This window comes from Tauraco erythrolophus, chromosome 3, assembly GCF_009769465.1.
Source record: "Tauraco erythrolophus isolate bTauEry1 chromosome 3, bTauEry1.pri, whole genome shotgun sequence".
In the NCBI taxonomy this organism is placed as follows: domain Eukaryota; kingdom Metazoa; phylum Chordata; class Aves; order Musophagiformes; family Musophagidae; genus Tauraco; species Tauraco erythrolophus.
This window is the reverse complement of record NC_141467.1, coordinates 29,921,510-29,949,346: the sequence shown is the minus strand read 5'-3', so window position 1 is coordinate 29,949,346 and position 27,837 is coordinate 29,921,510. Positions and strand designations below refer to the sequence as shown.

At 41.0% G+C, this 27,837-nt stretch overlaps 1 protein-coding gene across 6 annotated transcripts in view; it reads right to left on the bottom strand.

Annotated features, from left to right (window-relative positions):
- FHOD3 (formin homology 2 domain containing 3) overlaps positions 1–27,837 on the bottom strand; it is a 411,475-nt gene that overhangs the window by 327,169 nt on the left and 56,469 nt on the right. For all 6 annotated transcript variants that reach the window (XM_086609099.1, XM_086609100.1, XM_086609102.1 and 3 more), the window contains exon 3: positions 27,518–27,582. In XM_086609099.1, the coding sequence (XP_086465225.1) occupies positions 27,518–27,582 (65 nt within the window). The remainder of the gene's footprint in view (positions 1–27,517; positions 27,583–27,837) is intronic.

Below are 27,837 nucleotides of genomic sequence, written 5' to 3'. Positions count from 1 at the left end.
AAATGTAAATGAGCAGCACTTCTCTATTTCACTCAACCACTGGTACCACCTTTAAGACAGCAATAGAAAATTTTCTGGCAGATGGCAAATCATTACCATAGCCCCTGAAGGAAAGGCATCAAAGGCAGTACTTTGTTGAACTGCACTTAATTTGTTGCAGAAGTGATGCTGCTAGACATGACAGGCTAGATGGAGGGCTACAGCAGAGCATTTCCATCAGCCGAATTTCTAGAACCTCTCTTGACAGCTAAATTAGCCTTTGATAGCAGCTGCAGTTGTTTTGAAAAAAGAAAAAAAAAAAAGAAAAAACACAACACAAACCCAGAAACCTCACTCATTGCCACTAACCATTCATTGGTTTGGGTTTACAGAGCAGTTTTGGTGCATGTTAACGTATTCTCCTTTTGGAGATAAATTAAACTAGAAGCCCTGCTCCAGCCACACATCCTAAGGACAAAGTAAAAGTCTACATCAACAACTGGTCTTTTATACAGCTGTGAGTGACACACATGCTAGGGTGAGATGGCCCAGGGGATTGACTAAAAACAGTTTGAAGACTCCAAGCTGCATATAGGACAGAATCAGAGGCCTCAACACCAATCACATCAGTGTCCAGATTTGATTGTATGGCACCAAATTACTCATTAATTTGCACATAACTAGAATCTGGATTCTAGAGATCCGTACCTGATAAGGAGGAGTCAGGACTGAAAAATTCCTGTCTTTTAAATAGGACATCTTAAGGTATGTCATACGCATACTTATAAACAAAACCTCCAGCCCAGATACTCTCCGAAACTTAGATAGATCTCAAAATACAATAGGCCGAGCTTTGCTTAAATTTGCTCCAAAGTTTACAGGATCATGACCTCACATTTTAAATAAACCTAATAAACTACTCAGACAATCAGAACCAATCAAGGAATCTACTCTGATACCAGTTACATGACAAGTCAAAACTACTTCTACTGCAGTATGCAGAAAAAATAATCTAATATCCAAACTTTGCTATCATTTGACGAATATGAAAGTTTCTGATATCATAAAATTAGCGATTGGTGAAACAATCATCACAGCTAGTATATTGTGCACATTATCAAAATGTTTGTTTTTAAACACAAACTTATTAATCTCTAAACAACAAAAGATTACAAAGTTGCGCTACAGAAAACCTTCAAATGTTGTTTTTTTTTCCAAAACCTCCCTAGCACTGAGAAGAAAGGTGGCATGCACCACACATTTCCTCACGCCACAGAACACTACACCTGTTCTCATCTTCAGGAGTGCAACCACCAAGACTCAATCCAAGTGAGACCAGAGTTTCTGCAACAAAGAGGACACATCTCCACAGGGCCAGTTTTGTTCTATATGCTGCTAAGACCACTAAAGCCAACACCATCCCCTGACAAAACTCTAGCATTCAGTAACAGCTTAAAATTTAAGCTCCTACTCACTCAGGACAGTACTAACAATCTGGCTGTGCTGAACACAGGAACAAAGAACGAGAGTCACACTCCATGGCTTCCCTCTTCCCACGTTATTGTGCAAAAAACCATGCATCTGCCGCAATGTCATAGAAGTGGCAACTTTCATGGAGTTTGTCCACATTCAGAAGTGAGGTGTTGCAAAATCTTTCAAGTAGAACAGCTATCAGTGTGTATAACTTCACCTCATTTCAAGTACGAAAGAGATTTAAAAGCCACCAGGTTCTGTTTCCAATTCGATGCAACCTGTTCCTTGCAGTAAGCGAGATACTTACCTGCATTCATTATGTCTTCTTTTGTATTCTGGAAGTGAAATACTTGGCAGCTTCAGCTCTTCACTAGGCCACTTCTGGTTTGTCATGGCGTTAACCTGGTTGGCAACCAAACACCGTGCAGCCGCTCGCTCGCCCTCTCCTCGGGTACAGCAGAGAGGCTGAACCGCCTCGCACTGCTGAACAGGGATGTACGCACAACTGCGGATGCTACGTGTGTACCTGGACCCATGTGAACAGGTGATCATTGTGTAAACGTCACAGCCCTTCCTGTAGGTGAATAAACAAAAATGCTACTTCAAGGACTTTGTATTTCCTATTTGATTTCCAAAACATGATCCACACCATGGCTGTGTCCTACAGTCAAAGGAGCTAAAACTGTAATACTGTCATCGAAGCGTGCCTTAGTGTAACAGCCTCACTGTGCAGTTGCCTCGGTGTCATGTCGAGTTGCACAAGCAGCCTTTATAAATAGAGCTTGGGGATGTCCCCTGTCCTGTGGAGTTTGGTTTTTGTTTGTTTTTCTTTAAAGTTGTTAAGACAGAAATAACACCAGCAGGGAAAGAAAGCTACTTGGAGACAACAGCAGGAACCTGTGTGCCAACCAGACTGACTGTACACGTCCCCACGCTGTTAAGGTGGTCCAAGAAGACACTTCTTAACGTGATGCAACACACTCTGCCTCTGAGTTACGTACTCGTCCAAAGAGGAGAAAGGGGTAGCTCAGCACACAGCAGCTCCCACGCTACGTGCCACACACTCACAAATACCATTCGGCAACCTCAGACAGGTTCCCAGTCTGGTCACAGTAACGTTTCCAAGTCCAGCTCAGCTCTTTAAAACCTTTACTCATCCAAGCTTCTGGGGGACATTGGCTCTTCCAGAGCATTTTGCAATGAAACGCAGCCTATGGCAGAGGCGAGGAGCCAGCCCGTAGCGGGCTGCACAATGCAGGAACAGCAGGACAGCCATAACAAGTTGTCCTTAAAGGTGAAAATTAAGATTTGGAGAAGTAAATGGGCCTCATAATGCCCATAAACCATCAGATTGCAATACAGTGCTGTGTGTTTCTCCCAGCCTATTATTTAAGACTTCCAAAGAAAGCAGTTTTTTGAAAGGCTCCGTAAGGTATCTCAATTGACTTAGAAGTAAAAAGGGAATGGATGTACCCTCTGCTGTGTATATCTCTTAAAAAGGGGCGAAAAGCTGAACAGATACTTTTTTATGAAGAATCAAATATCTGAACAATTAGTGTTCAACAAACACCTGAACACAAAGTTATACAAAAAAAAGGTAATCAAATAGGTCAAACTTAGATTGCAAAATCCTTAGCAATATCATCTATTTGCATTTAACTTTAGGATGACACACAAAATTTCACTCACTTTATTTCAATTAACAATAAAGCCTCTCATCTGCCCGTATCTAGAAAAGGGCGCAAGGAAACAAGCAGATGATATTTTAAATATACCGTATCTTCAGTCCTGGCTGATTTGTAGAGAATTTTATTTTTTCTTTAAATCGAACTGTAGAATACTTTGACTGCCATTTTTGTGTATCAATACAGAGAAGAAATAGACTTGTACACTTCTGTAGGTTGTGACTGTAACAGAGGGGAAGCAACAGCGAATGGAGGAGGAGAAGTAGTAAATGAGGTTAACCTGAGAGGACTTCTGAGATAGCACACACCATACACAACAGCCATGTAGAGCTGCAAATAGGAACATTACAGTCCACAATCCAGTGTTTGAAAACTGAGATACTTATGTTTTAATGTGGCACTTTTCCTTTTAATGTGCCTGTTAGAGGTACAGGCAGTCACACATGGTATATCTCCGCAAGAAGTCCTTGGCAATAACCTCCTTCTGGAAAGATATTCAAACAGCTGAATATGGTCTTGAAAGCAGACTCAGAAAAATGGTTCAAAGGCGTATGCTACTGCTCAAGCTTTTCTTGCTTAACCTTTCTACCAAAAGATGTAAATTATCCCACTGAGCAACTACTGTCCTAAAGACAAGGGGGAGGGCAAGAGTTCCATTGCACACTGCACCAACCAACTTCCTTTCAGTAACAGAAGTGTATGGTAGTTAAAGTTACATTTGTTTAACTGTTAGTTAATGAGAATCTTCTCCGTAGGCCTACATGCTGATTGAAGCAGCAGCTGTTTTACCAGTCACGCTTAGCAACCTCTGAGCGACACTTCTGGCCCAGAAGAGCATCGGTAGGTTGGCTACAAGTCAGTCCGGTAGCTTTGCCTCTTGTTAATGTCACCTAACACTTGTTATTGTAAGACCCTACTCTCCGCTGTTTATTTTTTCTAACCAAACTTTAGCCATCTGGTCTGCTGCCTCTCCTCTCTTCTCTCTCTCCTGGGAGGCAAACAGAGAGACAGGAAAAGATAAGAAGGAGAAAAACGGTGCATTCTGCTTTGCCCCTTTTCTCCTCTACCAGTAACTAGAAAAATCTAGCTACCAATACAGAAAAACTTGCGGTTTCTAAGGCAAATTCCCTCCAGCACCTGAAGTTAAATCCAAGTTTGTTGATATCAACATACTTTTGAAGTCAGCAAAGAATTGAGAAAACTACTGGCAAAATGTGAGATCCTGCAGAGGACCTCAACCTTCCCCTGCCATCCAGTAGGCCAGAACCAGCAGTGCCAAGAAGCCCACGACACAGATTTACCTAAGACTCCCCAGAAGCGCTGCACCCAGCCCTGGGTGCCACATCACAGAACTTGTCAGGGTCCTTTTCACAAAGCTTTGCAAGCTGAACACAAAACTCCTCTAACGCTTCTACGCCATATTTAATTAAGGAGCACATAATTCCACATCTGGGAATTGCACTGCCCACCATCGTGCTCCTAGGCTGTGATTACATCTTTCAATACCTCGCTACTGCCCATCGATTGTCTGCAGAATGGCAAGAAGTGTGCCATAACCCACGCAAGGGCTTCACAGGTGGTCCTCATCTGGGCACCTAATGCACACAAGGGTCTGAAATAGCAGGAGTAAACTCCAGAAGCAGGTATCCCCATTCAGCCTTTCCTACTTCTACAGTGTGCATGGCCAAGAAAAGAGATACACAAATAAAAGCTTTGAAGTCTACTATAATTTCAGTGTTTCTAGACTTTTGAGGGTTTAACTCTTAACCTTGACTGTTTCAAATATTTTCTGGATGTGTAATTAGACATTTAAATTACATATACTTTCCTTATTTAGTTCCCCTTCCCCTAACCTCTGTTTACGTTTCCGTAGTCAAAAAATGAGTCCTTTGAAGCAGGGATTATCTTTTTCAAGTATCTAGAAAGTACTTTACATGTAAGCATATAAAAGAAATCATCACAGAAACATTGCTTTGTTCCCACTTTTGTACTCCTTCCTTTTGGTGTTACAGCCAAAGACCTCCAGGAAGATAACTGTTGATTCTAGCCCTAGACATGTACGTAGTGTCATGCAATACGTTTGTCTCCCGCCCTAATTACCTTACTCTATTTCAATCTCTTTCCCAAGCAGTTGTCCATCTGTTACAGCAGTATTTCACCTCTGTTCAACTGACTTGTCCTCTAGGAGTGAGCCTGTATTAAATTAACCCAGCTTCATTTCAACCCAGGTATCCGTTTGCAGCACCGCTCAGGGCTTCTCAATGAGCCCTGTCACGTCTCCTCCCAGTGACACCATCATTTTTTCTTAACACAGTGAGGAAATCCAAGCGTTCATTTTTAGATATGACGGTGACCAATACCACTCTAATGTATACATACACCCACTTACACATTCCTCATCCTCGGAAGCAGGCATTCCCCAAGGTATTAAGGTGGTGGGTGAAGGGAACAGATGATTGGTTTGGGTTTTTTTGCCGTGAGTCAGCTTAGTAGCCTCGAGAGTATTTCTATATCCTCATATTTCACTGTCAGTGTCAAATACCCTACTGTAATACCAGTGAAAGCCTTTACCAAATTTAACTGCCTTCACAGCTGCTCCTTTGGAAACCTGCAAGGTATGCAACACAACAGCATCCAGCAGAAATCCCTATCACAGTTTGCTAAAGATAAATTGCCCAGATTCCGAAATTCAAGACTCAGCTACCAAGCTGTAGTCGCTTCCTTCCCACCACTCCAGAATTTTGTCTACGGGTTCCTAAGCTGTCAATATTCAACAAATGCATGCCGCATACAACGCTCTGCTGTTTAAAATTCAATGCAACGAGAATATATTCAGCGTAAAACAAGCTCTGCAGAATTCCTCAAGGAAAACTGCTGCTGAACAGAAATGTCCAATCTGAAATCTGAGCATAAAACCTTAATTACTCTTCGACAGTTGATCTCTACCCCAAGAGTGTATATATTGATTAAATTCCATCCTGAGATTCCATCTTGGAAGCTCCTTGCTGCTTTGAACCCAGAATCTATAGAGCAACAACAAGCTCAGCATGTTTTGCATCTATACATGATAGAGATGACATACAGGCTGTACCAACTTCTCTGCTGACTTACAGGAGAATGTATTTGCACAGGCCGAAGATCTGATTCAGCACATACAGCTGTTCCCAAACTTGGGATGCCAAGTGAGGTCAGCAGTAATTAAATCTCAGGCTGCATGGCCAGCAGAAATTCAATTTTATCCAGGATCTACAAAGTGAACTTAGCAATTCGTAAACGTGACTGAAAGCAAAAAAAAGGGGCTATTGCTATGTTCATGTATAATAGGCAGCAATGTTATAGAGGAGATTATGTAATGCAGGATAGCAGAAGACTACTCCCGCAGGATGCCCTTTCCAGGTCTAAAATCCCTGCATAGAGACCATCAGAAAACAAATACTTCTCCAAAGTGATTTTTACTAGATGTGATGTAGTAAACTAACTTTAATACAGAACAGCGCAAAACATCACTAAATTCCCAGAGCACGTTCTTTGCAGCACAGTTTTGAAAACACGCACGAGTTTTCAAATTAACACCCATAAACACTCTCGTGCATAAAAGCTGAAGTTGTAGAGAACTTTAATTTTCTCATGAAAAGCAAAGCTTATACCTCTCGAGTAGCTTTACATTTTCGATATATGTAGCAGATTTGCAGAGACTTTTTATGAGTTTCCATGGTAAACTGATCTCTTCTGCAATGGTGTATCAGCTGCCCTCCTGGCTCACCAGTAACTGCCCTCGACACCCTCATACTTTTCTGTGCCATACACATGAAAACAGGCTGTGCGGCTTCAGGGTTTTCAACCAGTTTCAAATGGAAATTCACAATCACCAAGCAACTAAGTAATAAACCTTATTTCACATTGCCTGCTGGTGAACAAGTACCAGTGACTGAAGCGTTACAGCTCTAGGAAACTGAAAAGCACTAAGAAAAAAAAAAACTTATCTTAAAAATATGAATATTTGACAAATCAAGGGACTGATTCTCAGACAAGCTGAACACCCAGAGCTTCAACAGAAATTAATACAACTGTGTGAGGCTGGAAACTTGGAAAAAATCTGTTCAGAGAGTGTAAATAACAGGTGGACAAAGACATCCAGATATTTAAAATGTGTTAGATAAAGCAGGACAAGGAAGAAATTATCTCGACAGAACATTCTTACTGGTTTGGATGACATATTCCCAGCTTGCACAAGTGATGCAGATTGCTTTTTCTTAATCCTCATAAGTTTAGCATCTACCTGAAAAACACTACAGTTTTTTAAAACAGGGAGCTCATCTTCGGTGGTTAAAATTGAGAAGCATATAAAATGTCTTTTAGCACTAGTACACCTTTTCTTTAAAAATAGTTCTCCTTTTTAGAATACGCGGAAAATAATTTCTGTGGTTTTCTACTGCTCATTTCAGCTCTCCTTATGAACAGTTCACTTATTTTGCAGCTTAAGCCAGCAAGATCAGGACAACCAAGTATTGGACTGGTGGCAATGCTGCCCAGAGGTGGGACACAGGACTTCAAGCAAGATTTTTTACGCAAAGCAGAACCTTCTCAGAGGATGGTAAAGACGACATGCCTTCTGTTTTCAGCTCTTCCATCATATATGGAACCTTCATATGGACCAAGTTCATCATCTGCAGGGTTTGATCAAAAGGCTTTGGCATCTCCAGAAGTCTCTGACCTCTTGTTTAATCCCAACAGTGAGATCATGTAAGCGGGTTCCTCCCTAATAACAAACACCTTTAAAGTCCACACAAAAACTCTCCAGGTGGTATGATGAAGCTCTTGTCATAACAAGTCATCACTTTCAATGCCTCATCATTGGAAGTGTTCAAGGTCATGTTGGATGGGGCTTTGAGCAATCTGACCTAGTGAAAGATGTCCCCCTGCACATACCAGGGGGGTTGGACTAGATGGGCTTCAAAGGTCCTTGCCAATCCAAACCATTCTATGGTTCTGTGTTTTTTAAGTCCCCATAAAAATCCAGAAACTAGTTATTTGTCATCTATGCCATCTGAAGGGAACAAATCGGTCATGTATTTCAGAAAGCGACAAGCAAAGATAATTCCAGCCAACAGCAAAGCCAGAGGGGGAGAGAGGTGCAGGGATGAAGCCAGTCTCTGTACACACAAGTGGTAAGCACAATGTATCACCATTAAAGGAGTCCCGTTCCCACTCCACACACTGCTCAAAACCGTGGATGAGCTACGAGTGCAACCACGAGATGAGCTTTCTCTAGTGACAGAAATGCTGTTGCTTCCTGTTTCCTAGTGGCGCTGCTGCAGGAGGCGGTGGCTGCTCTGCACATCGAATGACTCAAGCCATCTGTGCTTAAAGTCCGTCTCCCTCCTGCGCTAGGACACAGACCACGGTTAATCCCAGGCCCCTGGTGATTCAGCAGGAAGCGCAGCCCAGCAGAGGTGCCCGTGGGACTGAGGGGGGATGGCAAACCATGGCTGAGGACGGGAGGCAGCACTTGGCATGTTCCCCTTGGAAACCATACCCTGAGTTTGGCTGATTCTCAACTCACCCAGGGTCCCTCAGCTCTCCCAAAACACCGAACTGACCACGAGGTGGAAAGCTATTGCTGTACTTCATTTTGCTCCTCATATATGCACAAGGCGTATATGACACTAGTGGCTGGGACACCACCCTGGCCCTCCTTAAAACCCTAATTATTAAAAGTCATTGACAGACTCACAGAATTGCCAGGCCTTTCCAAACACAAAAACCTCTTCAGTAAATGTCTGCAGAATATTCTTGCGTTTAGGTCATATGAATTTACCACCATGAGGAAGAGGAGAAAATCATCCCTGCAAGTGCTGCATCTGCAGCAGTTCAACAAGAGGAGGGAAATGCATAGCGACAGAGCAGTGGTGTTATTTCTGATATGGTAATGAGCTCATATAACAAAGATCTATTTTCTGTCAAATTACAGTCATTACTCTTACTAAATAACATTAATTAAAATTTACTGGTCATGTTCAAGTAATTTTACTGAGAGGGAGAAAAATGATCTCAAATTTCAAATATACTGAACTTTTTTCTTAAGGGTGTTGTGGATGCATGAGAAACTAGTAATGATGAACAAGCAAAAAGAGGTATTAGTTACATTTTGATTAGAATGGAAAACAGATGTGTGGTGATTAATCATATTCAAGTTAGGACAAGGCCACATTGACACAACAAACATAAGGGTTAGTTCTGGCTCCTTCAATACACCTAAAAGTGCATCAGGTTACACCTTTGTTTTCACATCAGAATGGATGTATTAGGGCAAACTCAGACCTTCATTAATCCCTCAGAAAGTCCACAGGTACAATTATATCCAATTTGTACTTACAAAATTTTAATTCAGAGTCTAACTAAATTGGTTCATGGGCTATGCTGATCACCACAATCATACAGAACATGAACAAAAACGGTACATGGAAAGGGAGCAAAGTTTGTTAATTCTCAGCTACTCAAAGCAAGTAAGAAGAGTTTTGGCTGTGAAGAACTGCCAAAGGAGCATCCAATACTGACTGACTGGATGCTAAAAATGGCAGATGAAATTCAGTGCACAGAAGTGTTATACTTTTTTTTTTAAAATGACCCAAACATTCCATATAATTATGGCCTTGAATTGAGTTTTATCACTCAGAAGGTGCTCAAGGTAATACCAGTTCTGTAGCAACTCTGCTTTTTAACTGCTCTGTTATTTTAAAAGGAATACAAAACAAAGCAGAAAGCATCATTACAACACTATTTAAAGCAATTGTGCACCCAAATTTCCAATAGTGGGTACGTTTGAGGCCCTCAGTCTCAAATGCCAGACACAGCAGCACTAGAAAAGATAGAAAGAACCATGACAGCATTGATTAATGGCAAATAATTGTTGAAGTGTTTTAAGGAAGCATCATGCAGTGAAGGTAGTCCAGCTTCCAGTGGAGGAATGGCCACCTAGGTCGTTCCTAAATCCTTTACTGGGATTTCCTATTCTTTACAGGCATTTCCACCCTCTAAAGAGATGATCTGAGGAGAGAGTGGGAGGAGAACAGAAAGAAACAGCTATTGAGCCTTCAACAGAAGACTGGAGGTGAATTGAGAATTCATTTTCCAATACAGCTACAGGGTATGAAATTAAAGTTTTGAGTCCAAAATAACCAAGAAGATCTGGTCCCTCACCCAGAATGCAGTTGACCTGTTGGAACTCATACCTGTGATATTTTCTATACACTAAAAGTTTGAAGGGTATCTGAAGAGCAGCTGGGAAGGTTCCTGGAAGGAGAATCCACAGAGGGTGATAAACTGTAAAGACACCACCTCAAGGTCACTGAAGGACAAAACTGCCAGAGGCTGGAAAGTACTCTAGTGGAATATTTGCACTCTTATATTCTTCAATTCAGCAACTGTTAGCAGCTGTTGAAGAAAGAAGTGGGGGGGATCAGAGGACTGGCCTAGACGGACCTTTGAGCTGATCCAGTAAGGCCATTTTGTTCTATAGCCCATTTGTGATCCACTTTATGCTTACCCACTCTTTGTAAGAGGGAAGATTTTTCAGAAGTTATCCATTGGGAATAACCTAAATATTTCTGGCAAATAATCTTCTACAAAATAAAGCAATCATCTTCATAGTTTCTTTTGATCTTGCAAGATAACATAAATTAGCTCTGTACTTACTTGTACTATACCTGTTGGCCATATGTGTGTGCAAGTCTGTGTGTCATTAAAGCACAATAGCAAGACAATGTACACACACCTTCCCTGCAAACAGCTGCCTCCTGAGGATGCTCAGAGGTATTTCCAACTAAATTATTACCTGTTTATTTTTCCAAATCTGCAAATCCATGCTGCAAGGATTGGGGAGATTATTATTCTTTCCACTTGGTTGCTAGGGATTAGGAAGCTTTTTCATTTACTTTCTTTTTAGAAGAAAGAGTAAGTTTTTATGCTTTTATCTTGCTTGTTACCAAGGAATGCTCGCACAGATCCTCCTGCCTGTAGACTCCCTGCACACTAGTCACCAGACACGCTAGTCACACTGTGCATGCAATTCAGCTGCTAAAAGGAAGACTGTAATAGATTCCAAAGATAATCAGAGAGAAAGTATACTTAAAGAAAGAAAGTAATAAAAAAATAAAATTTAAAAAAAAAAATCCAGGCTGGAAGTTGCTAGAACTGGAAGCAGTGTCTAAACAACCAACATCTGTTTGCAGGTGCCCAGAGGTGCTCATTCATTCTCTGCAAACGTAAGCAGCACGCCGCAGCCTTCCTACCTGTGCAGTTCAGAGCAGCTGCAGTCCCAGGCGGTTACCCAATTCAAGAGAACACGGGACAATAAACATAAGACTGAGAAAACCGAGCTATTTACTAACAAGTCCATAATGAAAGTCTTCCAAATCAAAATGGAAAAGAAATTTCCAAGAAATTCACCTTTCTTGTATTTGACCAAGACTGTAAAGGAAGTGAGCCTGAGAAACATAATCCTAATTATGTCAAAAAGGAAGAATTGAACCAATCACTTGCAGGACATTTGCGGAATCAATGAAAGAACATGAATATTGCCTTGTTCCCTGGCACGCATTTTGTCCATTCCAATTTAAACTCCTGAAATCCACAAGCAAGCTGCCCACTTTATCAGCCAAGAGACGGGAGCTCAGGAGACTCGGGTTCAGGGGGAAGAAGTCAGGCACCTCCTTGTAACATCAAAATACTCGCAGCCCAAATCAGATACGGTGCTCCAAAACAGCAAACATGCATCCACGAGTAAACACTCCACCTGCAACAGCTACTTTATTCAGAAATTAGAGGTTGACAAAAGTAAATATAAGCGTTTCCCTGCCCAATTTTGATGTTACTTAACCCCAAGGAATTTATGAAAAGAAAGGGCAGGAGGATAGGAATTTGGGCTTTTCGTCAAAATCACGCTACTGTTTTTCTTCCTAGAGAAAACAAGCTATCCCTGATAAGAAGTACTAAGGTTGTAACATACTCTAACATCCTCCCACCGAGGTAAGAAAGAGAGAAAAGTGAAAAGTAACATAGTGATGCATGCACGAGCACGCAAAGAACAGCGGTACAGAAGACGGAGAGATACGACAAGGTCACTGGGACGTAGCTGGGTCGCCGTAACGCTAGTTGTGATTCCGTGTAACGATGGCAGAATTGGTAGGTGAGAGTCACAATTCCACTACCTACCAAGAAGCCAGTGTGAAAAGGGGTGAATGTTGACATGCGCCACAGCCGCCTCCGATAAGGTATAGCATTTAAACACAGGGAGAGAGCAGGTACGGCTGCAGCCTGCAAAGCGTGTCTCTCCTCCCTTTCCTTGTTATTCATAGGAAACTCGGAAAAGATCTTTCCAGCTGGGAGTTGAATGCCAAATTGCAGCTGACCTCACCCTCAAAGGGAGGGATGGGCGAGAGCCTGGGCACGCGGTGCCTGGGCTGCCGGACCGCCTGCCACCAGCCCATCCATCCACAGGCGGCAACAGGCGCCGACAGGCAGTGGCCGCCTCTGGAAACCGCCAGCTACATGGCATCGGGCTCAGAAGAAGATCTAGTGATAAGAAAAAGTAACGTCAGCAACAGGAGACAAAAGGAAAAGAAATCCTCTTCAGCGTTCGCAGCTCGGCACATGGCAAGCTCTGCAAAGCGGGAGCAGCTCACTCGCTCTGAGGGAGGTCTTGTCAGAAACACCATGCTGGGAACCAGAGTACAACTGTAACTTTCCTCTCCTCCTAGGAAGGGATATGCCTGTAAATCTAATCTCCAGGAAGCAGCCTAGTATGAATTATCAAAAAGCATCATCTCATTCAAGTGTAAGACTGGCACTCCATAAGGGTAGAATGGACTCACTCTCACCTCAAACCATCTTACAAGTGGTGAGGATTTGCCCAGAAATATACTTGTGGTACAACGTCCAGAATTTCTGCCTCAGTCCTAGCAAAGTGCTTGGGCACCACCACAGAGGAGATACGGTCTTCATTTGCTGCTGCCCATATGATTGGTCTCAGAGTCAACAGAGGTAACTCATAGCCTCAAGCCCCGAGTCTTACTTGCTCTTACCAAACTTCATTCCAGCATAACTTCACAGAATTTATTCCAATAAGTCAATTTACATACACAAATTACATATTGGATCCTGATAGAAACTAGGAAAAAGGAAATCAGTGCAACTATTTTCAGAGCTTGGCAAAGAACCAGATTCCAATAAAAGCTGCTGTCATCCAAGAATGACTATCAGGACCCTGAAGACACAAACCAGAAAGGGACAACAGAGAGCACATGTGCCTCTCAGCCAGGCAGTCCCTAATCTGTTCCCTTTATGGTCAATGGAACAAGAGCAATTCAGGGCAGGAACATAATTGAGATGCTCTGAAGTGCCCTCTAGACAGACTCTGCTCACTGATGACAGAGGGAGGCGAGTGGCTAACGCAGCTGCCAAGCTGCATGCCTGGTATGACTGGGAGGCTGACAAGAGGAGGACTCGTGGCAGTCATACAACAGAAAACCTTCACCTAGAAGCAAAGTTATCTTCCTACATGCATCATAGGTTAACAGCAACTCTAGCAACATGAAGAAGACGACCTACACGCATTGTCTTGAAGCTCCCTGTCAGCTGTATTAGGCTTGTAAGGCTACTACTCCTTTCCTGCAACAAAGAGAAGAGAAAAGCAGAGGAAGGAATTAAGTCCATGTTGTTTTCTTGTTGTTGGGTTTGTTTTTTTTGAGTTTCGAGCATTTTGGTTCTGGGTGTTTAGGGTTTTGTTTTGTGGGGGTTTTTTAGAGCAAGAATAGGGGTCCTCGGTTTTCATAAAACATGCAATTACAAAAATCCTTGTTCTGTGTAGCACGTGCTTTTCTGTTTGGCATTTTGTTTTGCTTTTCCCTACAGAGAAATTTACAAACTGTTTGGGCATTTCTGTATTTCGATTGCTCACATTTCCTGCCTCCTGGAAAAGCATCCCCAGGGGCCAGCTGGAAACGGTACCCAGCACCCTGAGGTAACAGGCAGCTAGTCAAACAGGTACTGCCAGCTCACAGATGTTCCTCTAAGTCCTTGAGTTGGTATCAAATTATATGTATTTTACTGGCTTTAAAACAAAAAGATTCAACCTCATAGCTGTTAAATTAGGAAAACTCCCCCTAAAGTCCTCGCAAAGATATTTAAATGACTGAACTTTGACTAAGGAGCCTGGAATATGCAAGGTACAGAACAGAAAACCACACACAACACCTGAAGCAGATACACAATATAAAACAGCAAGACCATGGTGACAGTAATGTGCAGACCACTAATCTCAGAGTGAAAATTCAGGAGATCCAGTCACTGCCATTGGAGTGCTCCAAAGTGTGCTATCCAGAGTGACCATGGGTGCTTGTGTACTCATCACTTGTACTAACCTTTGGACAAAAGTGCAGTGGGGCTTTAGGGAGCATCCCTGGGGCTCCCAGTTCCCAGGGTACACCACCCCTGAGAGTATTACAGTAGTACCTGGCTAATTTGGCAAAGGCATAAAGAGGATTTTACTTCCTTCCCCACACCTTTGGCACTTCATCTGTTTTTAATATATTGAGAATTAATAAATATTGAAGCGAACAACATAGAGCAGCATTCCTTTATGAAGGTTTTAACCAAAGTTTTTCAGGATGCTGTTACATATGACCCTGGACCTTTCATGCAAACGCACGTTTTCTACAGCAAGTTTTTCCTCAGTGCAACACCAAGCATTTCAGCATGACAGAAAAGAAAACGCAGCAGGAAAGCCTCTTGCTGTGTTTCCTATGCAGTTACAGGGAACCACTCATGCATGCTCCTCTAAGCAGCAACAGTCAGAAAAGCAATGACAGCTGGCTGCCGTCTTGCCAGCATCGTCACCGCCCTCCCCTGCCCAGAACATCTCATCCGGCCCCCATACCCTGCAGAATACGCTCTACTGATAAAAGGGCTGAGGAAAACCCCAGCCCTCAGGCATGGGCAAGATCAATCCCAGTCCTCCTCCCATGGTCAACCTGCCGAGAAGCTTTCCACACTCTCAGCTGTCCCTGTTTCACACAAAGTCAAGCAGTAAGGAAATCACTCCAGTGGCACTTGATGCTGAACAGCTTCTTAAAAGGCCAGCGAACCTAAATTTAGGATTATGGAAGAAGTAAGGAACACATCCAACATTTATATTTTCCTCCTCAGCACAGCAACAAAAGTTAACTTGATATGTCAGTTTTAGACATTCTGAAGTTATAACAAGCCCTTAAAGCTGAAGTGTAATCTTTATTAACAGCCATAGGGAGAAATAAACCCACAGAAACAGGTTTTAATTTATTTTTTTTAAAGCACACAGTTTACCAACACACTCCTCTTCATGTTTTAATAGTAAGACCAGAGCTAAATATTTAATATCTGAAAGGTTAAAAGAAACCTGATATATAACTTCACACATACCAGACTCATCTCAAACTGCTAAATATGAATTGACGTGGCTTATGACATCCTACCACTTACAATAGCGTGCTGCTCAGCCATGGTAACGTCTACTGGAGGTTTAATTTAAGAAGGTGTAACTTTATCTCTTTGGAGTCCAAATTTTTATGTGTCTCGTTGAGTCTTAAGAAGGAAAAGAGACACTTAAAGGAGTTGTTATTATTAAAATACAGATGCTGTAGATAAAAAAAACTACAAAACCCTAAAGAACAAAAAAAAAAAACCCAGAAAAAATAGAAAAGGACAGCTCATGATTAAAAGTAATACTTGAACACATGAAAAGATGTGAAATAAAAGTAGTCTTCCACATTACATAATATATAATGATGCTTATGATATTACTGATTACATACTTCAAAAATCCCATCTCTCTCTCACTTTTCCAGATAGAGATACTACAGCGTCCTCAATTTCATCGAGCTCATACAAGTATGAAACCATAACGACAATAAGTAGTGGGATTCCTCCACCACTGATGACCACATCTGACCATGGCATGTTCTGAGCCCACGATGATCATTTTATCTAAATGCTTCCAAGGTACCATCACAATATTTTGCATTATAGTACACATTTTCTTCTTGACACTCCATGGATTTGGTGGATAGATCACTTAAAAGTCTTACAGAAGACAACACATGCTACGTCAGGGAACTATGCCACCTATTTAAATAAAGCTCCTCAGTCTTTGAAGTATTTCTTTCAAGAAAGCAATAAATTGAGAGGCATTCAATTCACAAATTAAATCATCTTAATTTCTACAGAAATAAAAGCATCTGCACATGAAAAAGATGAAAAGGATATAGAAGAGTGATGAATAGGATAGCTGAAGGCAAGGAAAGAACAGCACACATTATTTGAATGCCACAATGAAAACTCGACAACAGAGAGCAACTATTTCTTGACTGTTGAATTATGAGATAGTGCGTTTAATGTTACATATCATAGTGAGAAAAAGTTAAAAAATAGATGGAAAAATCAGTCCAACAGTGTTAAGAAACCACGCGTATTTTACAGCATCTTCCACTGTAAGATCTTGAGATGGTAACAAAACCTGACCCTCTTTCAGCACGTGTAAGGAGCGAAAGAACATAGTCCTGGTCTGAAAATATGATACCCATATACTCGGCCTTGCAGTGGGCTCATAACAAGTTAGGAAGTGGCATCCATTCGAAGCATCATTGACCATGAGTTTGCACATTTTGCTTACCGTTTTTAAAGATAAGCAGACCAAAGCAGACCAATAACGTTCAAGTATGCATCTCCCCACCTTGCATTTCAATGACATGCATATATTCTCTTTTTAAGCTAATGTGAAATAAATCATCATAAGGCACAGCGCATCTGTAGTAAATGATAGTCAACTAATAGATCAAAACTGTCCATCAGAAAGCAGAAATCAGACATGCAATGAATGACAAAAACCCATCATACAGGACAAAACACAGTCAGAAAATGTTTATTTATTGCACAGCAACTCCCTCGGTAATTGACTGGGGGAGGGCAGGGAAATCAGTCCAGACATTCTCTAGACATATAGAAGGTGGTTTTTTTAGTATTTTGTTAGTACTAAACTGGATATACAAAGTTTGCCTTAAGCTAAAACTCTACCTTTCTCAGGGCTTCCATTCGAAAGCTTTGTTGGCAACATGGACAGTGGAATTGAGTGCACTCTCAGCAAGTTTTGCTGATAACATCAATCTGTATTGTGTGGTCACCACGCTGGAGGGAAGGGATGCCATTCACAGGGACCTTGACAGGCTTAAGAAGTGGGCCCATGCAAACCTCAACAAGTTCAACAAGGCCAAATGCAAAGTCCTGCACATGGGTCAGGGCAATCTCAAGCACAAATACAGGCTGGACAGAGAATAGATCGAGAGCAGCCCTGAAGAGAAGGACTTTGGGGTGTTGGCTGATGAGAAGCTCCATATGAAGACAGGCTGAGAGAGTTGGGACTGTTCAGCCTGGAGAACAGAAGGCTCTGGGGAGACCTTCTAGCCGCCTTCTAGTACCTAAAGGGGGCCTACAGGAGAGCTGCAGAGGGACTTTTGACAAGGGTGTGTAGCGATAGGACAAGGGTGTGTAGCGATAGGACAAGGGGCAATGGCTTAAAACTGAAAGAGGGTAGATCTAGGTTAGATCTAAGGAAGAAATTCTTCACTCTGAGGGTGGTGAGGCACTGGAACAGGTTGCCCAGAGAAGTTGTGGATGCCCCATCCCTGGAAGTGTTCAAGGCCAGGCTGGATGAGGCTTTGAGCAATGTGATGTAGTGCAAGGTGTCCCTGCCCGTGACAGGGGAGTTGGAACTAGATGATCTTTAAGATCCCTTCCAACCCAAACCACTATAGGATTCTATGAAAAGCATTACATGTAATGGATTCATTCTGAAGAGATGTCTCCTTTCCATAGAAGTAGAACTTGGCTGAGAGAGTTGGGGCTGTTCAGCCTGCAGAAGAGAAGGCTCCAGGGTGATCTTATAGCAGCTTTCCAGTACCTAAAGGGGGCCTACAGGAAAGCTGGAGAGGGACTTTTTACAAGGGTGTGTAGTGGTAGGACAAGGGGCAATGGATTTAAACTGAAAGAGGGGAGATTTAGATTAGATATAAGGAAGAAATTTTTTACACTGAGGGTGGTGAGGCACTGGAACAGGTTGCCCAGAGAAGCTGTGGATGCCCCATCCCTGGAAGTGTTCAAGGCCAGGCTGGCTGAGGCTTTGAGCAACCTGGTGTAGTGGAGGATTTCTCTGCCCATGGCAGGGGGTTTGGAACTAGATGATCTTTGAGGTCTCTTCCAACCCTAACCATTCTATGATTCTATGACTCCTTGCTTTATGAACTAGCACCATTTCTGCTCTTTTATTACATTAGAACTACGTTATAGAAAAAATAAACATCACTAATCCAGTTCTTTCTCTACCCAAACACTTGGTGAAGTGAGAGCCACAACTTGCACTGCAGCAACTTCCAGAATCATTACACAACTCCTGAATTTTCAGCAAATCCAGTGCTAAAATCTACCACTGAAAAAGACAAAGAACGTCACATCTCTAAACACAAAACCTAGCAGATGAAACCAACATATCTAATATTAACACAGTCTTTAGTATATATGCTTAGAGATTGCTGGTATATCACAGCCAATTTTGTCCAAGCATCTTAGAATATCTAAGGGAGGTAGGAACTGCATTTACCCTAACTTGACTTCAGTAAAATCAGCATCCCTCCACCTTCCTTACAAACAAGGCTAAACCTGTGGCAGTGCTGAGAATGACATCCCAAAGAAATACCAACATTTCCTATTCCAAACCCACAGCTTTTAAGTAGTGGTTCCTAATTTCTCTTCCATAGCTTAAGTGTTTAATTTTGGTTTATTGATGCATCTCTAGCAAGTTTTTCACAGTAAAGATTAAAAGAGGCTTGAGTGGTGTATGGTTTCAAGACAACTAATCTGAACTAAATTCATTTGTTTGGTTTAAAGTTTTCATATAGAACAGGTTTAGATGGAGGCAGGAAACAAACCACTCCATTCTCTTCCAAGCATAATGCTAATTTATTTGAAGATATTTAATACGAACGTAACCTTTTTTACCCAGCTAAGGGCGTGAATGTGCTGTGCTTCCATGTATAGCAAAATGAGTTCAACTGTCTAAACGCAGATCAAAAGCCTAAGAATGCTTTGTCTGCCAGTACAGAGATCTATAAAGCGGGAAATGCAAATAGCTAAAAAGGGAAATAACATGAAAACTAATGACAGCTATCGATGTAAGGGTTTGCAAGAAAATTTGTTGGTTTTTTTTTTTTTAAGGAAACTACATGAACTCCTACACTTCAGGAAATTTAGGATACTCCCTTGAAAACGTGGGGACTGTTAAGAAGTAAAGGCAAGTTTGTCACATCCATACCTAGCTATATGGCAGTAATGATTTCTGTAGATTCCCACCTTCATGGGATGGCTACAGTCACCTCTTTCTTCCAAACCATTCAGGGGATCAGTGAGCTACATTAGTCCCAGCCAGGTGACCTGAGAGTCACAAGTTGCGATTTGGGAAAGACTTGAGAACAACCCTCAAGGTGAGAGAAAGACCACATCAAGGACAAGAGATGATGAAGGGGAGGGAGCTTCACACCTCAATGGGGACCTGCCAAACCCGAGTTATGCAGCATCATGGTAACAGAACAAGCTGACAAGGCTGCCTTGATCACGGCATTTTGCAACTTTGAAATTGGTGTGATTGTTCTCCAAATGCCCCCCGCCCAACACACACACACAGACTTCTTAAAACATTTAACCACAAAGAGGTCCCACAGATCACAGAGGACCAGCCTTGACAACGAACATCTGCTCTAGAATTGCAACAGGAACATCTAGAGACAATTCCTAGGCTGTGCTTATTTATTATTGAGCAAGTATTTCTTAAGATCTAATTGAAGAACATGGAAGTCATTCAAAAATGCCTAAATCATCTATCAAAATAATCAAGTATTTGCTTGCCTTTATTAAAAAAAAACCACGACAAACAAGAACAAATCCACAAAGACCCCATCACAGTAGATACTACTGTTGTTACCAGTGATTTCCAGAGCAGTCCATTAATGAACAGTTATAAACAGTTTAAAAAGTTACAAAAGTCTTCTTGCTCGTCTCAGAAGTTACATTTACAATGACTGTTCCACTTTAGATTACAAAACGGTGGTAAAACTAGTCCTAACAATAGCAACATGAATATTTTAGACATGAAATTTTAGAAACTGAAATTGCATTATACTCCAGTAATTTCAAGTGAATTTGTTATTTACCTTAATCCTCCTTTATTGTGAAATTTAATTAATTAGCAGATGTACAGTCCTTTCAAAGCACTGAGTAGATGGTAATATGCAAAGAATAAAAGCATTACTGGTTTTTGTTATAATTTTTTAATCTTCAAAAAGACACATGGTTAGACGGCATGGAAAAAACTATCCACTTAAAAATAAAATCCACATATCAGTAATACGGTACTTTAATTCATTTTTAAAAATAACAGAAACAAGTCTAAATGTGCTTGTGTTGGGAGGCTGGAAGCAAAGTATCATACTACTTATTTGGCTTCCTGGCTTTATGAGGAGACAGTTTCCTTTAAGGTACCATTGAAGATGATAGAGGATTTTTGTTTGTTTGTTCAGAAACAAGATTTAAATTTTACTATTTTTTAAGAGTCAAAAGCAGATTCTTTCTCCCTTGCAAATTTTTACATATTGTAAGAAAAGGGATTATGGAAATCTAAGTTGTCAGGAAAAAAAAAAAGGCAGGAAGAGGATATCCCAATTCAAAGACATTTCACTCGATTTCTGCAGCATTTCCTGGTGAGAGTTGAGTCAGATAAGCTTTCACATTTTAACACAAAGCTGCTCAAGTTGAGAAAAGCATCCCACTAGCATGCTCCACAGCAGTCCTTTCAAACCTGGAACAAGTCCTTTTTAAAGCAAGAACCCACTGCTAATGGAGGCTTTATCTGCTCTACAGCTTCTTGGGTTCTTCTTGCTGCAAAGCCTATTTTAAAGATTTGAATTTAAATTAAATATGCAGAGATAATTCTCGGAAATTTCCCTGCTTTGTCTCAAGCACCTTCTGAAATCCTACAAGACAGGCCCAGAGGTTTCTCGGTGAGATCACAGAAGACAAATCACAGGTTATGTGGAAGTACTGTGGTTCATCCCCGAATAGAGACTGACTAAACGCATGCACAAGGAGTACAACAAAAGTCTAACATTTCAGTTTAAAGAGGTGTACATTTTTAGCACAAAACCACAAGTTATTTATACAGATAGATTTTCACAAAGCAATCTAATTGAGAACCAGCGGCTTTTACTTAGAGCATCTGTGTTCCACATTCTCAAGAAAGAAAATTTAAATAATCCTAAAAGCTGAAAAAGGTATTTTTATCATGGCCTTTGCAGTTATTTCATGTTCCAGTTTGCTGAAAGACAGCTGAACCAGATATCTCCAATCACATCTGGAAACAGGCCCCAGTACTGTCTGCACTGTCTTAACTGGAACTCAAATTATTCCATTAAGAAAAGCCTAACCCTTAAAAAAAAAATCCCCCCAAGCTCTGGCATTCCTTTTCACGTTTTTTCAATTTGTGCAATGTCAGTTTACATCTAATAAACATGTTGTTTATTATCTTCATTTGAGCCAGGACTCTTACCAAGTTACAGCAAGAATCATAGGAAGCATATCATGATTACAAATCCATAATGCATGCAGGATCCTTGCACAGCACCATTAAATCCATTAATCAACATCTTTTCTGTCCCAATTATGCTAAGCAACTTCAACTCACCTCTCTCTCTCTCCCCCCTCCCCCTCTCTCTCCTGTTACCATCAGTGCAAAGAAGGCAAAACCACAGCGCTTCCGACAAATTCTCAAGGCACCTCTTTCGTTCCCTTTAAATTAAATCCGAATCGGTTGCATGTTTTGCTGAACTGCTAATGCTCTCCACATGTTCCCTTCTCTCAAACTGAAAATATTTTCTATTAGGAATGCCTAACACTGAACAGAAAACTGTAAAATGCCTTTCAAACAACCCAAGGTACCTTTATTTCTTGAGACTTCCAGCTGAACATATTAATCACTACTTGCCCAAACGAAGGGCTCAAAGACAGGACCCAATGCCACAATTAAGCTTCTTTTAGGAAAGCTTTTTAACTAGACTCTCAGCATATTCAAAAACTTCCTTATCAAAAAAGTTGTTAATTTTAAATTCAATAGGCTATCTATTTACATTAAAAAAAAGAGTAAAAAAATCAGAAAGTTTTGAAGTATGAACCTGAGGAGCTTCACAGTGTCCATGGCTATGAGAACTCTATTCTAGCACTCAGCACACTACACACACACACGCCAGAGAGATGAAATTCAGTAATGGTATTTGTAGGGAGAAGCACCTCAAGTGGGACAGTACCAGTAACATGGGTTGTAGACAAAAGCTTAACTCTGCCTTCAGAGAACAAAGCACAACATGGTTTCACATGGCTCCTTAACCAGAATCGCGACGTTTTTTCTACACATCGGTATTATAAAATGACAAACCACGTTTTTTTTCCCTCCGTTTCTGTCCATGTATCTTAGCTTCTCTGCAAAAAAGGATCAGATACAGTTACTGAGTTGAGACGTGACTTTGTCTTTAGGAAAGCTCTGTGGTTCCACTAGGGAGGAATCTGCATCTCAAGCACCTGGAAGAACAGGTCCTACAAGAAGGTTCAATATATGTTTAAATAATTGCAGGACCTAATCGTATCTGCTGTAATACATGCAACAAGTTCACACAGTGGTTAACAGAAGGGAAAACTGTACATGGAGAAAAGGACTAGCTGCATACTTCAGCCATTAAAGGACAAATAGAAACAGCTGGCTTCTACTAGGCTCCTAGTAACAACCAGCTTACAGCTTCCCTCAGGTACCTCAGAACAAAAGGAGCTCAAAAAGATATTTATGCCTACTTTCATAAAAGATATCAAGGGCGAGAGGATGTCAAAAAGACAATCCAAAGCGCTATGTGGAAAGGCTGGGTTATTGGAGCAGTATTTAACACTGCTGGTTAAAGCAGATGCCCTAATAACAGGGGCTACAATCAGCCGCTGTGCGGCATGGCAGCTATTGTGTCACATACTTGGGAATAATCCACTCCTGAGCACCCATGGAAGGATAGGGAAGGGCAGGCACGCTGTACATCACTTAAGCACTGTGCTCGGGTAAATCTGCAGCTGCCCATGTGCAAAAGCCAATAGAACAGCGTCATAAAATGGTTATAATGACTAATAATGATGCTATATTATACGTTTAGAAAGACTCTTGCAATAATATACTTGCACACTGTTTAGGGACCTTGCTGGATCAAGCTATGAAATGTAATTCATACAAATATCTGTGCAAACTATTTTTAATCTACAGACAGAGAAAATAGAGACTTTGCATAAATACAGGAAGGAGCTATAACCACACAAAAATGTAATTTTATAACACAAAAGCATTTTAAATAACCAATCGACGGTTGGGTGTGTGCGTGTGTTTGGTGGGGTTTTTTTTAATAATAAACTGACACAAAGGAGAAGTAAAACTTAAAATACACCCTGCAACATTTGCCGATCTTCCAAGCTACAGTATTTTGAGCAATCTCAGGCCAATGCACGTATTCAGAATTATATCAGCCTTTGTAATGTGCATTCTTTGTGTATTACGCTGTATTAACACCTGAAGCTTATGTCAAACTTCTTTTGGCAGAAGCATTCCAAGTCATTGTCATGGGTCCCTGTCCAAACCTCATTCTCAGTATCGAGAGCAACACTCCTGATTCCCCATCGCAGGCATGAGCGCTCTAGAACTTTAGAGCTCTTGAGCTAGGTACTGTGTCCAGATATGTAAGACTAAACGGTGCCTCTTCTCAGAGACCGCCTCAGATTTTGAGAAAAAACTACCAAGCAGCAATGAACAGACAAACGAAGCAGCAGCCGCAAACAGAGCAGGCCAAGCAAGGACACAGTGAATAAACCAAGTCGCTCTCCAGGAAGAGTGGAGCTTTTAAAGATCTTTAAAACTGCACTGTCAAAGAGTTGCTCTGACTAAAACATTCCATTCAGTTTTGGGGGATCAAGTTTTTGGCACTGCTTGTGTTTGCCCGGTAAAGCTACATCCTCATTTACACTGGACTTTATCAAGGCTTCAGCTGAGCCCTGTAATTGGTAAATACATACAAATTAAAACTACATTAAGACACAACTAAACACAAACAAGGAAAGTCATACAGCTGCCAAAAATACCAGAAAGACTTTTCCCACAGGGTATTAACTCACAATAAATCTAATTTGAATAAAAGGTCAAATTTGACAGATTGTGGGAAAAGAAAACAAGTAACACTATGTGATCTAAGGATCGATCTTCCTCCACTAAGGTCTTTTAACACCAACAAGTACAGAAGTACATCTATAATTTTCAATTAGCTATGTTCTATGAACAAAACTGGCTTCAGCAATAGTCTTTTGATATTAGAAAAAAAGTAAATATTGCAGTTTTTAATAAAACCACCTAATTTTTTTTTAAATTAACTTTTAATTATTCCTGACAATTTAATAAGGATCAAGCCAAAATAGGAAAAAAAGTAGAGTGATATTTAAAAGAAATTTCCTCCATGCTGAAAGTCCTTAGTGTGAACCTAAGACAAGAAATCAAACTGAGAGGAAAAAAAAAGAAAATATTAATGCATTAAATTGAGTGAGATGCTTAAGAGTGACTGATATGCAATAGGGCAGAAAATACCTCTAACAACTTCCACACTCAAGTTACTAAGCTTTATTCCTTCCCTGCCCTGCTTAAAACCAAAAAAAAAAAAACACCCACTTAACATAGGACTTGCTAAGGCTTCCCAACCCTCAAAAATATTGGCCTGTAGTGAACACATCCTCTGACACTAAAGCCCATTGAATTCCCTGGAGATTTGAAGCCACTAATGATGGAAAACTTTATCTGGACATCCGAACATAAACACTTGTCTATTTCCCACAATTTAAAAGTACAACATGTTAGGGAAAAGTAAAAAAAAAAAAAAATATATTGGTCCAACTTCCAAATGGGAAAGTTTATGACAGCAAGGCTATTTCTTTATACCTCTCGGCTCCTCAGAGCAAAGTAAAACCTTGAATGCAAGGATGACAGAAGGCTCTGCGGCAAGAACACTTGAGAACAAACCACATCTTCCCAGAAAGAAGTCCCAGCTACCTAGTGGGGACTTTGCAGAATCACTAATATTGACAGCCACAATGCTTCCCAAGAATATCATGAAGACTGAAAAAAATAGCCAGAGCAAGACAGTTTTATTACACCTAACACCATCTCAGATTGGTCTCGCTCCTGGCTTCTACTCCAAATATGTAACGCATCTTTTAACCTCTAAACCTAATGCTTATATTTCAAAAAACACGTTAACAGGCAGCTGATGTGAAAGCACACACAAGGTGAAGAAAAGTACCCACACTGTGCCAGTGGAACAACCCTGCCATTCTGTGACAAGTTTAACCGCCAGGCACAGGTCACCAAACAAGGCCAGTACTACGAACCCCAGCGTGTCCCTGACAACTGTTTCAAACCATTTCTATACCAAAAAATAAGACACATTTGATACACAGAAATGAAAAAGAAGAGAGAAGAAACTACACTACATCAAGCTATGGGCTGAAATAAAAACTCATCCTAAAAATCTAAACTTCAGCAGGGGGGTTGGAAATTAGAACCAGATCTTGCGTTTGGCTTTTCTGCCTATAACGAACGAAGCCAAAAGCCCATATCCAAACACACCTCCGCTCTAGGAGTTTGAAATCTGGACTCGAGTTTTGCAGCCTGACTTCCTCTGCACTCACCGCTGAATGCATCACGGCTGCTAGAGAGTAACAGCGCCTGACACAGGAACGCACCTTCATACAGGAACAATTAAAACACACACGCAGTAACACACCTGACTGCCCACAGCAAGCTTGAATGCCAACAGATAACATCACAGCAACCACACGTGGAAGCTCTGAACCTGGTGTGTTCCAATTCCTCGACGGCTGCGCTCTGGACCAAAATTTTTACGTGAAACTTGTTTTTATAAAACCTCAATCCAGGAAACATATGAAATCTCGTCTTGCTGCACTGGTCTGTTTTGCCAAAGATATTCCCAGACCTAACAAGAACAAGCTTCTCCAATCTGTTTCTGATTTCATCCACATTTATAGAAATCAGCTAGCCTTTGCAGCATCTCTGTTTCTCCTCTAATACTTAACACGTAGGCTTGCTCTACTGTACTTCCTCAAGCCAACAGTAGTAGAGGAGAATCTGTTCCTGCATGAGGCAGCCTAGAGACCACTCTCAATGGGAGGTATTCGAGGAATTCTGTAGGTTGCTTATGCTCAGTTCAAATTCCCAGAAAGGCCATTTCATAACATATCCTGGGGGCAGGGGAAAGAAGTTTAGTTGTATTTAAAGCCTGAACCCTCTGAGAGCAGCAGCACTGTGGAAATAACACAAAACTTAGACTTTCTGCTCCTCCATTTAAGAAAAGCATTTATATTCCAATGCTTCAGCTATGATCTCTTGAAAGAAGACCAACTACGAGCTAAACATATCAGGGTGTTGAATCTACTACGGAGAAGCTGAAAACAAAACAGGCAACCGTGGCACATAGATATAAGATTTTTCTTACTTTTTTAAACCAGCCACCCAAAACATCTATCATGGTATCACCAGAACACGAGCATTAGCTTTGCCACTAACACCCAGTGAAACACACTGCTCTGCAGAATGCTGGAGAACATCCTAACGCCATCACAGCACATCAGCTTTCATTTATGCAACCTTAAAGCTTTTATGACAATCACATTATGACTTTCATTAGAGTTTTCCTTGTGACAGCATTGTTTCAACCATGTTTTTTAAGCACTGACACTGTGATAATGACAAATACGTGGCCAAGATCTGCAAGATGTTAAGTAATAAACATTATGTGCTATTGAAATGCAGTAGTTAGCTGTCAGCCAACAATTCTTCAGATCCTCTTCCCAATTCAGAACACAGTCTTCTTCAGGCACACACAAAGGCTGTGGCAAGGAGGATAATCCAAGATACTGCAAAGCACCCCTAACCATCACACTTCACTGTCGAATCCTACACTTCTCTGGGCCTTAAACATTTTTTAAGGGTAATGTAAGTAATATAACTTAATTTTAGCACACAACAAACAGAACAAAGAAATTAATTTATTGGTCATTATCCTTAACTTGGAACACAGCAAACCCGATTCACACTCCCCAGATTTGCTTCTCAGAGATGGATTCTGTTTATTTGTTCTCTTTCAAGCATACAGAACTTCACTTACCAATGCAGGCATGGACTCTCACTGACAGTTGGGTCCTCAGAATTATACTATGCTTCTTGCCCCTCCTAAAAAGAGAAGAGGATAAAAATATATATATATATATATATATAAAGGTGCAAGGAGGAGGCAGAGGAATTGGGAATGAAGGAGTGAAGTTAAGCCTAAAACAAAAGGGTGGGAGGTGAGTGAAGGTATTACGAGTTATGTCTTTGTTTCTCATCATCCATTGGCAATAAATTAATTTTCTGCAAGTCAAGCCAGTTTTGCATACAACAGTAATTGGTACATGATCTCCTCATCTTTATCTCAATCAACAAGCT